Source organism: Cyprinodon variegatus, unplaced genomic scaffold, assembly GCF_000732505.1.
Source record: "Cyprinodon variegatus isolate N-32 unplaced genomic scaffold, C_variegatus-1.0 Scaffold1540, whole genome shotgun sequence".
Taxonomy (NCBI): Eukaryota; Metazoa; Chordata; class Actinopteri; order Cyprinodontiformes; family Cyprinodontidae; genus Cyprinodon; species Cyprinodon variegatus.
The window spans coordinates 17,859-30,276 of NW_015151993.1; the positions used below are offsets into that span (position 1 = coordinate 17,859).

General features: G+C 36.3%; 1 protein-coding gene across 1 annotated transcript in view; it reads right to left on the reverse strand.

The window, feature by feature from the left end:
- Window positions 1-10,797, reverse strand: part of hspb8 (heat shock protein family B (small) member 8) — a 13,821-nt gene extending 3,024 nt beyond the window's left edge. The window contains exons 1-2 of the mRNA XM_015403675.1: window positions 10,125-10,797; window positions 6,598-6,661 (exon numbers count right to left, since the gene is read on the reverse strand). Coding sequence (XP_015259161.1) covers window positions 6,598-6,661; window positions 10,125-10,551 — 491 coding nt within the window. The 5' untranslated portion in view covers window positions 10,552-10,797. The remainder of the gene's footprint in view (window positions 1-6,597; window positions 6,662-10,124) is intronic.
- Between the last annotated feature and the right edge of the window lie 1,621 nt (window positions 10,798-12,418).

The following is a 12,418-nucleotide window of genomic DNA, read 5'->3' on the forward strand; positions in this document are numbered from 1 at the left end:
TCTACTTTAAGTTTTACAGACAATTTAAATTAATCAATTTAATTTCTCTGGCTGTTTATATCGACAGGTTTATTTGGTGGAGGGTTTTGTTTCTATTCATGTTAATGTTGTTGATGTAAACTAGTCTCTTTGGTGTGTACATTGTATATTCATTTATTGTTGTTTGTCAATTCCTATTCATTTATTTATTCTATTCTATTCATTCATTCATTCATTCATTCATTCATTCCATTCATTCATTCATGTTTTTGCCATCCGTGCTCTATAGCACAGACCTATAGATAAAAGTCTAAATAGTCTATGATCAGAGTGTGTGAGTTTGGAGTTTTGAACGCTCCTGTTTTGTAGAAAAGCCAAATAATCAGAGATAAAACAGATCAAAGCAGACAGACTAATGGTGTTGTAGTAGTTGACTATTCGCTCCTGTGGAATGTTTTACTTCCTGAGTTTCTGTCTCTGCTGGTTTCTCCATCCAAAGCCTATTTGTCTTATCTTTTTTTCTCTGCCCAGGACAGGGGTCATGTTATTTTACACATTTGACCCCTTTTAAAGAGATCATGGATACATCTAAAAGCCAATTCACACCCTGATCACTTGCCCAAAAGAGTCCAAACTGGATCAGAAAACTTGTGTGTTTGGCGCTTGTAATTCCAGTTTGAAGTGTGACGGCAGAACACTGATTTAGCCTCCAGAGCAACAGAAAACCAGGATGTGAAGTCATCTATCTGAGGCGAGAGTGATATATCCTATGATAATAGCCTCAGGAATCCAATTTGACACACTTGATTGTTCAATTCATTGTCAATGCTGAGCAGAATCAAGCTGTGAGGCTATGCTTTCAGACCACAGCAGGCAATTTTTTTAGTGCAATCATATAATTTCATTATTTATATGTTTATGTTACTGAGACCACAGTTTTTATGTCACAGCAGAGAAAAAAAGTTATTTGTATTCATCTATTTGATGTGAATTCTCTGTTTAGCTTGTTCAGACAAGAGATGCACAGATCCGATACCTTGAGTGGACATCGGCTCCGATATGATATTGGAGATTCAATCCAGTGCACTTTACATAAAGCTGTTATTTTTTCTTTTTGCTGCTCATTTCTTAATAAATAATAAAATTAAATTTTTAACAATGTTTATGTCAAGGCTAAAGCCTTTACTAAGATGGCAAGATATACGTTTTTTTATCATCCAACCGTTGAATTGGAATGGTAGCGGCTCAGCACATACGCTCAGTACAGGTTTTGGTATCAGATTGGAGAAAATTGATCTGTAAATCTCTAGCTCAGACTGAATATTAGTTCAAAAAAATCTAAATAACAACTTTAAAAAGTATTATTACTAATATATATATATATATATATATATATATATAAAAAAAAGATTATGATATCATTTCTGTTCATCTCGTGAGTCAAAAGGACAGACACTGAAAAGGTCTTGTGCAACCTTTGGCCCAAACATAACCTCTTACTGTGACATATGATGGAAAGAAGAAAGTTGTTGTCAGTCTTTTTAGTGATTTGTATAGTTCAGTTCTTGTTCACTCCTATGTCTTTGACCGGCAATGCAATATCTGCAAAACTCTGGATGTTAAAAACAAATAAGGACTTCATTAAAAAGCTATTTAAATAGATTTAATATAAAAGCTGCTGCAGCTGCATGCAGACCTGAACTATCCTCTATGACCAAATATGGCTATTGTATCTGTTCTGTGCACAGCCAAGTGTTTTGGGGGGAGTTAATATAAACATCAGGCTGCCTTCAGACCATCAGCAGAGGAGATGGCCGATATGCCCTCCTTTTAATTAGAGTGGACCCTCCACTGGCTTTTCATTCCTATGTGAAATACAAGTCAGAGTGTGCAGAAGAACCTCAGACAGAGACATCACGTCAAGTCTATTTCTGTTCTCAGATACCACATATATTATGTCACTGTGATGTGAAGATACTCCTCAGAAACTATTCCTTAAAAAATCAACATTGTCATCAAAAATGAGATTTCTGAGGCAAAAAATGTTAAAGTTTAGAAAAAATTAAATAAAATTGGAGTATTGGGATATATTTTTTTCCTTTTTTGCCAGACAGAATAACAGCTGCCACACAGAGATAAAATGCAACCCAAGGGCACTGAAGTGTCACTTGGGAGGATAAATGGGAGCCCAGAGGCTTAAAGACTAATGCTGAGAACTGATGTAAAAATTCTGACACTGGAACTGAGTAACCGACACCTAAAAAAAAAAGCAATAATAGCACTTTAGCCCAAATAAGTCTTCCTAATTTTATGAAATCTTAAAAGATATAGACTTGTAAGGTGACAAGCAGTTAAATACTACAACAGCGCTGTAAAACGTTGGAGCAAAAACACCTTGATGACCAGTGAAGTGCAAATACATGGATAATTCCACTCAGTAATGGATGGTAATTGCACCTTTCACTGCAGTTTGAGCTGATTCAATGTCCAGAATTTAGAATAAAACTACACATTAAAAAGTGAAATTAAGCTGAACAGTTATTATAACCAAGAAGTTGTGGAAAGAGGAAGGTACGTAACTATAATCTATAAAAAATATAAATAAACACCCTAAACGAACTAGTGCAGACGCTGCAGTATTGCAGTTGTTGTTCTGGTCCTTTGTGGTACAAAGAGAGCAGAAGGCCGTATGGACCCTTACAGTTTGGATGCAGATTCATAATTCAGTTCCTTCATTGTCCCATTACAATATAAAGCATAGTAAAATATAGATTAATGTAACACTTGGTGGTCTTAATAACTTAGATATCTAATAATTATATGTTTCAATTTGGTGAGTTTTCAAGAACTAAAACCTGGATTACCTTCTGTTTAAGCATTCAGGACTACTGATCAGCTCTGACCTGCTTTGTATGAAGAACATGTTCACTTTCTAATTGTGAAAATGGGTAAAAAAAAAAAAAGATATATATATATTTTTTTTGCCTCTGCATATTTAAACTCTAGAGAAACAGTTTAGGATTAGAAACAGAAATTCCCTGAGCCCCTGAACAACTGGAGAAAGTAAAGGATCACATTGTGTTAGAGGTGCTTTAGTTGGAGCTTTCTTTACCAACTGAATAACCAAATTAGCAAAGCGATAGATTATAATGTACAATTAGTATTGTACAGCTCTTTTCCTGAGGCCCCGGTATCCAGAAAAAAATGAGTAAACGTGTTAAATTAAGTGTATTTACCCTTAATTTGAGCAGGTACTGTAAATAAGATGATTTGCCAATGGTATTAATATTTTTACTCTTAAAATAAGATAATTATTTTAACATTCACTTGTAATAGGACAATATATTTGTTTTTTCTCTTTTTAAATGTAAATTTTCTTGTTCTATTTCCAAAGTATCTCCCTTACCTCCTTAATTCAAGCAAAAATGCACTTATTTAAAGAAAAAAATCTCCTATTGAGAGTGTAGATATCATACTGCGTTTAGTCATATAAAAATCTATATTGAGCTCAAAACTGGATATAAGTTGAGGATAAGATGCTGTTATTCTCAAAATCACACAACCGTATGATTGCAAAAACACTGTATTGTATTCTAGATAGAGGTTTGCAAGCTGACTCACTGTAACGTTCATTCAGTTAACAGAGTATGATCTGTAGCTACTAGTTAAATGAAGGTGGGGGTCAGCTAGTTAAAAATATAATATCTTAATGAGATTAAATACTCCCCCATGCCTTCACCTTTCTTCACTGAGACAGTTTCTGCAAAATAAAGCTGCTACCTTTGTCAAATTCAGATCGGTGACGCCGGGACCGAGCACAGACCTCATCCGTCTCCACTTTGGGGATCCTGTTTGACTTTGGCAGACTTTTTATCTCAGGCATTGATTTTTAAACAAGCTCTCACAGTGTTCAGATTCCAGACTACAGTACCCCAGTGAGATAAAAAATGGAAACAAAATAATATAAAACAGTGCATGTGTGCAAGGTAAACTTATAACCTGAGCAAATATTCTATTTTCCCACATCTTGTTAAGACACTGTTGGTGGTGTTATGTAAGTTACATGTTCTGTTACCTTTGCCCTCAGTATTTAGCGTTTTAGGTTGATAATTAATAGATTTCATGCTGGTTTGGGGCTTGGATTTCCAGAGAGTTGTCATTTAAAGTGGATTCTAATAAAGCTTGAGGTTAGAACGTTACATATTGTAGCTCCTGATTTTTTATTCTGTAGAACAATGACCTATAGTCCCAGCTGGTATCTGATATTTCAGAAGGTGCTATTAAAAGAAAAAAAAAAAAAAAAACTGTTGTGCAGCAGTGGGGTTTTTCTTCCTTAATAATTTGGTGTAGGGCTACAGCTAACGATTATTTTAGTTTTCAACTATTCTATCAATTATTCTGATCAATAATCCAGTAGATGAATAAAATGTGAGCACCTTCTACCCATATTCCTTATAACTATTTTATGATTAATTGAAAAAAAGCAAAAACCTTAAGTGTACACTATATCAGTTTTAGAATATGATTTGCAGATGCCCTTATATGAATATCATGCATCTGCAGCTAAAAGAAGTAGCTATAAAATCAGATGAAATTATTTCAGACATGCAGCCTGTTCTGGTTAAATTAAGAATGTTTAGGTTCCAGCTTGATCTGCATGGAAAACCTTAAAAACAAAAAAGCGGCGTGATATACATGAGATTTGTACACTTTTGGCCTGATTCCTGCTCGGAGTTGGTTGTTCTTTAAGTAAATGACAAGTTATCGAGTCCAGTTAAATTTTATTTGATTCATTAAATTATTCATGGGTTTTTTCAATATTTGATTAATCACAAATAATCTTAATATTTTAGCTTCAGTATAGTGCCTTGCACTTTTTCATAATTTGTCATGGTCCAAGGAGGAAGGAAATATTCCAAAGGAAATATAAAAATTGTCTTTAAAATCACACATAAAAAACTGAAAAGTTGGTTGTGCATTTGTGCACTGGCAGAAACCTCGTCACTCTGACACCAACCAATTACAATCCAGTGTAAATAGTTCCATACAGATATTAGCTGGTTAATAATAGAGTGTAATGTATCTCAGTAGGTAGGTCTGAGAGTTCAGAGAAGTTTGTAGTATTGAAAAGCTTATTGAGCTTATTGAGACAACCAATGAAGTTACACAGAGTATTAACTCAGGAGGGCTTGGTACAATTATGCACACAACTTTAAATTTCTAAATAAATAAAAAAATGTTTTATATTCCTTTATCTTTTATAGACCACCTTGTCTTGGTCTTTCTGATAAAATACATAACAGCTTGTTGTTGTTACATGATAAAATGTGAAAATCTTCTAAGAAGGGTAAATAGTCTCACCAGCCACCCTATAGCTCCGCTTGTTTTATGCACAAAAAGGAATTATAATGTTCTAGTGGCTGCAGGTAAATAGAAATGCGTTCCCTCTTGCTGAACACATGTAACTCAGAAGTGCAGATCAGACTGTCTGTTTACTGCATTTAGCCAGTTGATTTCTATATTAGGGGAAGTTATTTATACATGACCTATTATCATCCCATCCCCCTACTTCTCACCCTTCCAGCCCTTCAGCCATTCAGCCAGTCATTGACTTAAGGTTTGTATTAACTCAGGAGACATCCTCAGACCTGATTTCCAATTATGTTGCATTGTATATAAAGAGTGTTGGGCTGCAGGGCACCTGCTTTCTAATTAGCTAACAGGAAATTAGCAGGACTCTGCTGACGTGTCTGTGAAAGGCTGATCACACCACTGATTTAGTGCCTGTGTTGAAAGTCTTCTGACCAATTAAATTTGCTGAAAAGCAAAAAGAGACAGGTTGTGGAAATTGTGTATTTTGCAAGTCTGGTTTAAAACAGTTGCAGCATGCCTATGTGCTATAAGAAATCTGTACAATGGGACTTTATATAACCAGTCCTGCTCTAATAATATCATTTATGAAATTTGTTGAAATGTGCCTTTAAGTAAGCAAAAACTGGATTATAACAGATGTGGCTGTTCTGCAACCTGAACATGCTTCAAATAGTAGGGGTTAAGTAATTTAAATGGACTGGTTTGAGTTTAAAGTTTTTTGCTGAATTTATTTTACAGACAACAGCACAGAAATAAAAGTAATTTGATCAGGATATGATTTAATCAGGCTGTTAAGGTTTTACAAAAATACTCAGGCAATTATAGTCCACTGAATACTAAATGTTCCAATTGACTGACTTAATTCCAGTTATTTGACCACTTGGAGACACTAAAATTGCATTGATAAATCTGAATAAAATATTTCTGTCTTCAGATGGCTAGTTGATCAAAAAAAGTCCTAAAGTTTTACTTTGTCAGCAAACAACATTAGCAAACTTTGAAACAAGGATGAACAATTACATAAATGAAAAGAAGCTTCTCTTCCATGTTAAAATGAAAGGACAATAATATGCAAAGTAAATGCAAAGTTTAGAGAAAGTTAATGTCATCTATACCAAAGTTTGATTTTCTTAGGGGAAATTATCTATATTTAGTAGCTGTAATGTGTTAGCTCTAGAATGTACCTGTACTTTTCTTTATGCTGTGCAGACACACATAGACAAAAGGCCTCATAGTCATACTCACTGTATCTTCTTTGTGAAATTTTTTGTCACAATGCCTCCCTCCTCCTGTTTTTCTTCATGTTTGCCTGTCAGAAAACAGAAAATATATTTTTTAAAAAGATGTAATGAAGGTTAGCATAGAGGGGGAATATCCCATCCAGGGATGCGGTACCAAACCTGTAAGCTACATCAACATTTCAGGAGTTTTTCAAGCTATTGCCAAAAATAGAAAGGTTGTGCAAAAAGTAGATCTAAATAAATCAGTAAACATGATCTTGAACCATTTCAGATTACTCTTTTCCTTTTGAATTTGTGGGAAATGAGTATTCACGGATATAGGAGGCTAGGAGAAGCGTTGCCCCCCCTCATGGCTGCTCAGCTGCAGCTTTGTCCAATGAGTAGCCAATCTCATTTACCCTACATTAGAAACTAACCCTGTCACTATTTTGATCTCAAATATGGAAGTCAGTGGAAGAGGTGTGATGATTTAACTGAAGTTCATTTGGCACACAGGCTCCACCCGCGCCCTGTGTTTATTTCTGCCAAACTACATCAATCACATTTTCTTTACCCAGTTCTAGGAATCACTGTCCTGCAGAGACAAGGAGAACTAATGGCGTGAGGAACATGCAGTCCTGGAAAGCCTCTGCTCCACCTTCTCCCTTGCTGTTCATTATGAGCAAACTGGTTTAGCTGACCAACAGCTGCTCCTCGACAGCTAAAATGTCAATGCTGCTGGGAGGAGTGTGGCCTGTGACTCCGCTCAGCGCCTTTGAGCACTTCAGGTTCAACTATGTGCAACCCTATACCCTACTGTGACATCTCTACCTGCTGACAGAGCTGCATTTCACCAGAAACTGAGGCTGAAGTCCCTGCGGAGGAGTGAGTTAGGATCATCAGTGAGGTCATAGGATTATTATGAAGACCTCTACATGACTTCAGAAGTACAAGTCATCCCCACAGAGCAATACAAGAAAGTGCTACCTCCCTTGTTTTCCAGATGTTTCCAACTTTGTGTACCAAAAACAAGGTGGTGTCTTAGTTCACAGTTTAAGGGGTACTGTTTGTGCAAATACATGACTTCTCAAAAGGAAGATGTTGACATTGTTAAAGTTTAACTGTATTTCAGAGATTAGTTTCAACATCGACTCATAGACCTTAAGCTTAAAAAAAGAACATGGAAAGCCTTATCATGGTTATGATGAACAAGAGAGGACAACTCCTGTTGCTACAACATGACTTCAGTAAAAGTTTAAACTAAAACTGCTTTGTTTTGGGTTAATAATTATGTTCTCCTAGACTTTATTATCTGTATTTCACATATAGTAAGACCTTTGAAACATAACAATTAATGTGGTGTTAGGATTGACAAACTAAGGCCAATTAGCACCTGCAAGAAAAGAACTGAAAACAATATTTTATAATAAAAAAAGATCAATATTTGCCACAAATCAGCCAAGTTCCAACTGTAAGCTTTGAATGTTCATATATTTACTGATGCTCCTAGGGTTGCATCAAATACCTTTATTTCACACAACCAATTGCTTAAAAGCAGGTCAACATTGGTCACAGTGTCCTTCTTTTCTCTTTTACAACCACCAACACTCCATTAAAAGTTTTCTTGTTTTTTTTTTATTTTAGAAAATAGAGACAAATCTTTTTGAAAGCTGAAATTTGGTTCTAAAAATTGTATACACTTAATAAAGAAGGTCATTTGTTTGCTTCGCCATCTATTCCAAAATTGCAATTAGATATATTTTTGGAAGGTTGACTAACATACTCTATATTGTGGACTGATACTTAGCAGAGCCAATAACTATTAGCAGAGAACACTTGAACATTTTTTCCAGAGTAATTAAGAGCTTAAAAGCTTTTTCAAGCGCCATATTCTTAATTCAGCTGCTTTGAGTTAATTTGGGAAATATTTGCTTGAAAAATCACTAATGTTTGGTGTTCCATTTCACAGTCCTGTGGCAAAATGAGGTAGAGAATCTTACTTTGCTTTTAGATGCAGTAAAGTTTAGCCTACCTATTGCCTTTCATGGAAAAAACACATCTTACCTGTTTTATTGGTGTCCCTACCACACATTTAGAACAGGCCGAACAGAATGCTGGCCAAGCCAGGCATAGGGCCGATTGAATAACCCAACTTACATACCAACAATGTGTTTATAAAAAACTCAGAGCTAAATGCTCAGAGGAAAGGCAGCTGTCCTTAGTGGCCCCTTCAAACCTAGGTATCCCTGGAATTCATTTTTTAAAGCGTCGACAGGAGATAGAGGAAGTTTTTTTTTACAACTTACTCCTGTGGTTGGAGATAAAACTTCAGTGGAACTACTTGGTTAAAGAACCGGCCCCCTTTTCCTTCCAGAACATTCTCTGTGTGACGTCAAGCTGCCCTTCTTATTGTAAACAGAGACTGTTGTCACAGGCCTTGCCTTAAAATCTAAAAAGAGCTCATGAGCGGCTGAGGGAGCGATTCTCCAACAATCTGAAACAGGTGCCCGAGCTTTATGTTCTGCCAAACCACTTCTAAGTCACAAAAATATGTCTTCCTCTTTCATAAAAGGACTCAAACTAATGTATTTTCTTAACTCCTTTAGTTCATAATTGCTAAATGTTTCTGTCTGGCAATTAGAAAACAATCTACATTTATGTTTAATTTATAAACAATATATTTCATTGATTTGCTGGATTCCATAAAAGCAAATCAAAAACACTGAGCCCAGAGCAGCAATGATTGCTGCAGAGCTAAAGGGATACTTCAATCTGGTCTCAATCAACTGCTACTAAGAGATGGAATTCAGTTATTATCTAACCTATGCCTGAATTGATGTTAAAACAATAACACAATGAGAAGTTTTTAAAAAAAGAGGCTAACGGCAGAGTGGAATCATTTCATCTTCTTCAACTTCCTCCATTTTACTAAAGCAATCTCAAAAAGATCCTGCCTTTTATAAACACTATTTATTAAACCTTTAAACTGCTGTCATGTTTGCATTGGTTGGTAATTTGTTCATACGAAAAACAAAACAAAACAAAAAAAAAAACAGAGAGGAAGCTATTCAGCATCAGTGATAATCTACTTAATAATAATTTACTTAAATTATGGCATGATATACTATTCGGAAATTATTAACCACCAACCTAAATTGTATGTTTCTTGGATTAAAAGTTTTAACACACTGGTGTATTAATTCCTAAAAACATTCAACCAAACACTAATGCAGTGGGTGTAAAGATCATTGCAAAAATGTTAACTTATTACAAAAGATCAATTAAAAAACTTTATTTTAATTTTACTAATGCTTGTACCTTATCGGATAAGATGCTATACAAATGAATGAAACCTAAAAAAAAGCAAAAATTAACAAGTTTCCAGCTTAACCTATGAGTAGAGATAGTTTTTAGTCTGAGGTGGTGCCTGTAAAAGTGCAAAGGAACCACTGTGACAAACTTTGACATTTAGTTATTGAACATAAGATATAATAAATACAATCCACTGGAGAATACCAGTGTTTTTGTTTTTGTCCATCAGCATCTTCTCACCTGAAACTTCTACAAACCCGTCTCTGGTCTTCACGTTTAACTCCTCTGGTTTGAAGCTGTGGACGTTCACGCATACTTTCCAGGGTTCCCCGCCCGTGGTCGTGGGGGAGCTGCGTGGGGACGGCTCGCCGTACCTGCTGGTGTACAGCGCTGGGCCTCCCGTGGAGTGGCGAGCTGGGAAACCTGTGCGTAAAGGACCGGCAAAGGGCGACGTACCAAGGCGCGTGCTTAACCGGCCGGGCCGAGCCCAGCCGGGCCAGTCCATGCCGAGATCGTCGGGGAAAGGCGGCATCCCGAAATCATCCTCCATGAACCGGGATGAGAGCTGATCCCGGAACGGAGACTGGTCCCTGAACGGTGATTCTCCAAACGGGTCCCTGGGAAACCGCTGCCGGTTCCCCATGGTGTAAAAGTCTCCTTCTGCCATCTTCAGCCGATCTCAGACTCAAAAAAGTTATTTGTTAGTGAAGTAGGTTGGTTGCAGTCTACTGTATTTTAGTTCTCTGGTCAAACTTTACGCCTCATTAAGCGCGCGCCCCCTTTACGCAGCGGCCTCCTGATCCGCTAAATCCAAACAAGACTTTCAGCTTCTAAAACTTTGAAGGGGATTTATTTATCTCCTCTGGCTTTGGCTTTTATACTGAGACCTCCCAGCTGATGGACTGCACACAAGTGTAAATGACGAGAAAGTACTGGGAGGATCTGGACAGTAATAACACTGTAAAAAATACCATTTCAGAACAAACACCTTCCCTTAAAATCTTTATTTCAATGGAAACATTGTAAAAAATGCTGAACTATGTAGAGTCGACAATCTTTTTAGTTGAATTAATCTATTTGCACAACTTTAAATGAGGAATAAACAAGTTGGAAATACTGACATTTTTTACAGTGTAGGCGCAACAGCTGACAGAGGACCTGCCTACTTTTGACCAAACTGCGCTTCATGGAGTCCACATGTCAGAGGAGGAGCCCTCTTCGTGATGACTCAGAGGGTCCTTAATAGATTTGATCGGTCCAACGCACTGACGTCACAACATGAGTACAAGAAACAGACTTACTCAACTTTAAGAAACGGGGATGTGTTGACTCTCCAAGTTTAGAGCTGATAACAAGATGGCACTTCCTCAGGACCTTATATAGAGCTTATCCTGAAAAAAAAAAAAAAAAAAAACGGTGTGAAATGGGATGTTGGTTTCAGAATGTGCATAGGTATTCATAATTATGGAAATTTTGCAAATTCTGTCACATTACAAACTAAAAATATCTATGAATTCCACAAACCGGTGCTTCATTTTCAAGTAAAAGGAAAGGGATTCACTGTTGTAAAATTTTAATGATAAAAATCTGAAAATCATAAGTGTATTTTTTCCACCCCTTTTTTTCTACAACTATTACATTCAGTCCAGGGCTTTAAGTCAACTACCATAATTAGAATTTGACTAATGTGTAATTTAATCTCAGTGTAAACACAGCTGCTCTGTGAAGGCCTTAGAGGTTTGTTAGAGAACATTAGTGAACAAGTAAGTAGTCATGGAGGAAGTTGTTGCTAAGTTTGAAGCACTTTTAGGTTTGACAAAATAAGAGTCTTTGAACACCTTAAAACAAAAGACGTGCAGTATGGCACAACTGCTGCCAAAGACATGGCGTTACACTGAGCCACTGGGAAGGAGAGCATTTATAAGAAAAGCCGTTAGGAGGCTCAGGGTAATGGCATGGACTTCTTCTGGCTTAGGTGTGAAAATCTGTCATAAGAAAAGCATCTGTACAGTCACCAAATCTCGACTTTATGGTAGATGAAAGCTATTACTGAAAGAAAGACATATTGAGACGTATTTGCAACAAGTCATTTAGAGGAATGTGCAAACATGGCTGGCCAAAAGAGACCAAAATATTTTTTTGTTGATTTGTTTTTTTGTCTTGCCAAAAGGAAAAATACAATGTGCGAAAAGAAACAACTTGCCGAATTGCTCTGAGCTCAACATCCCAGAAATTATAACACAACATCATGCTGTAGCGAGCCTTGTCTTCAACAGGGGAAAATGTTATTAAGATACTAAAATTATCTAATTGTAATTATTATCTAAATTATAATAAAATTAATAAAGTATAATGCTGGCCAATCCTGGAAGAAAAGCTGAAAGAGGCTTTCAAATACTTGATTTTGTTGCTGATGTTGACCTTGCAGGAGGGCAACACTTTTTTTTTTTACATACACAGAGGTGGGTAGTAATTAGTAACATTTAATCAGTTATAGTTGCTAAATTAACTTTTAGAAAAACACGTACTTTAGG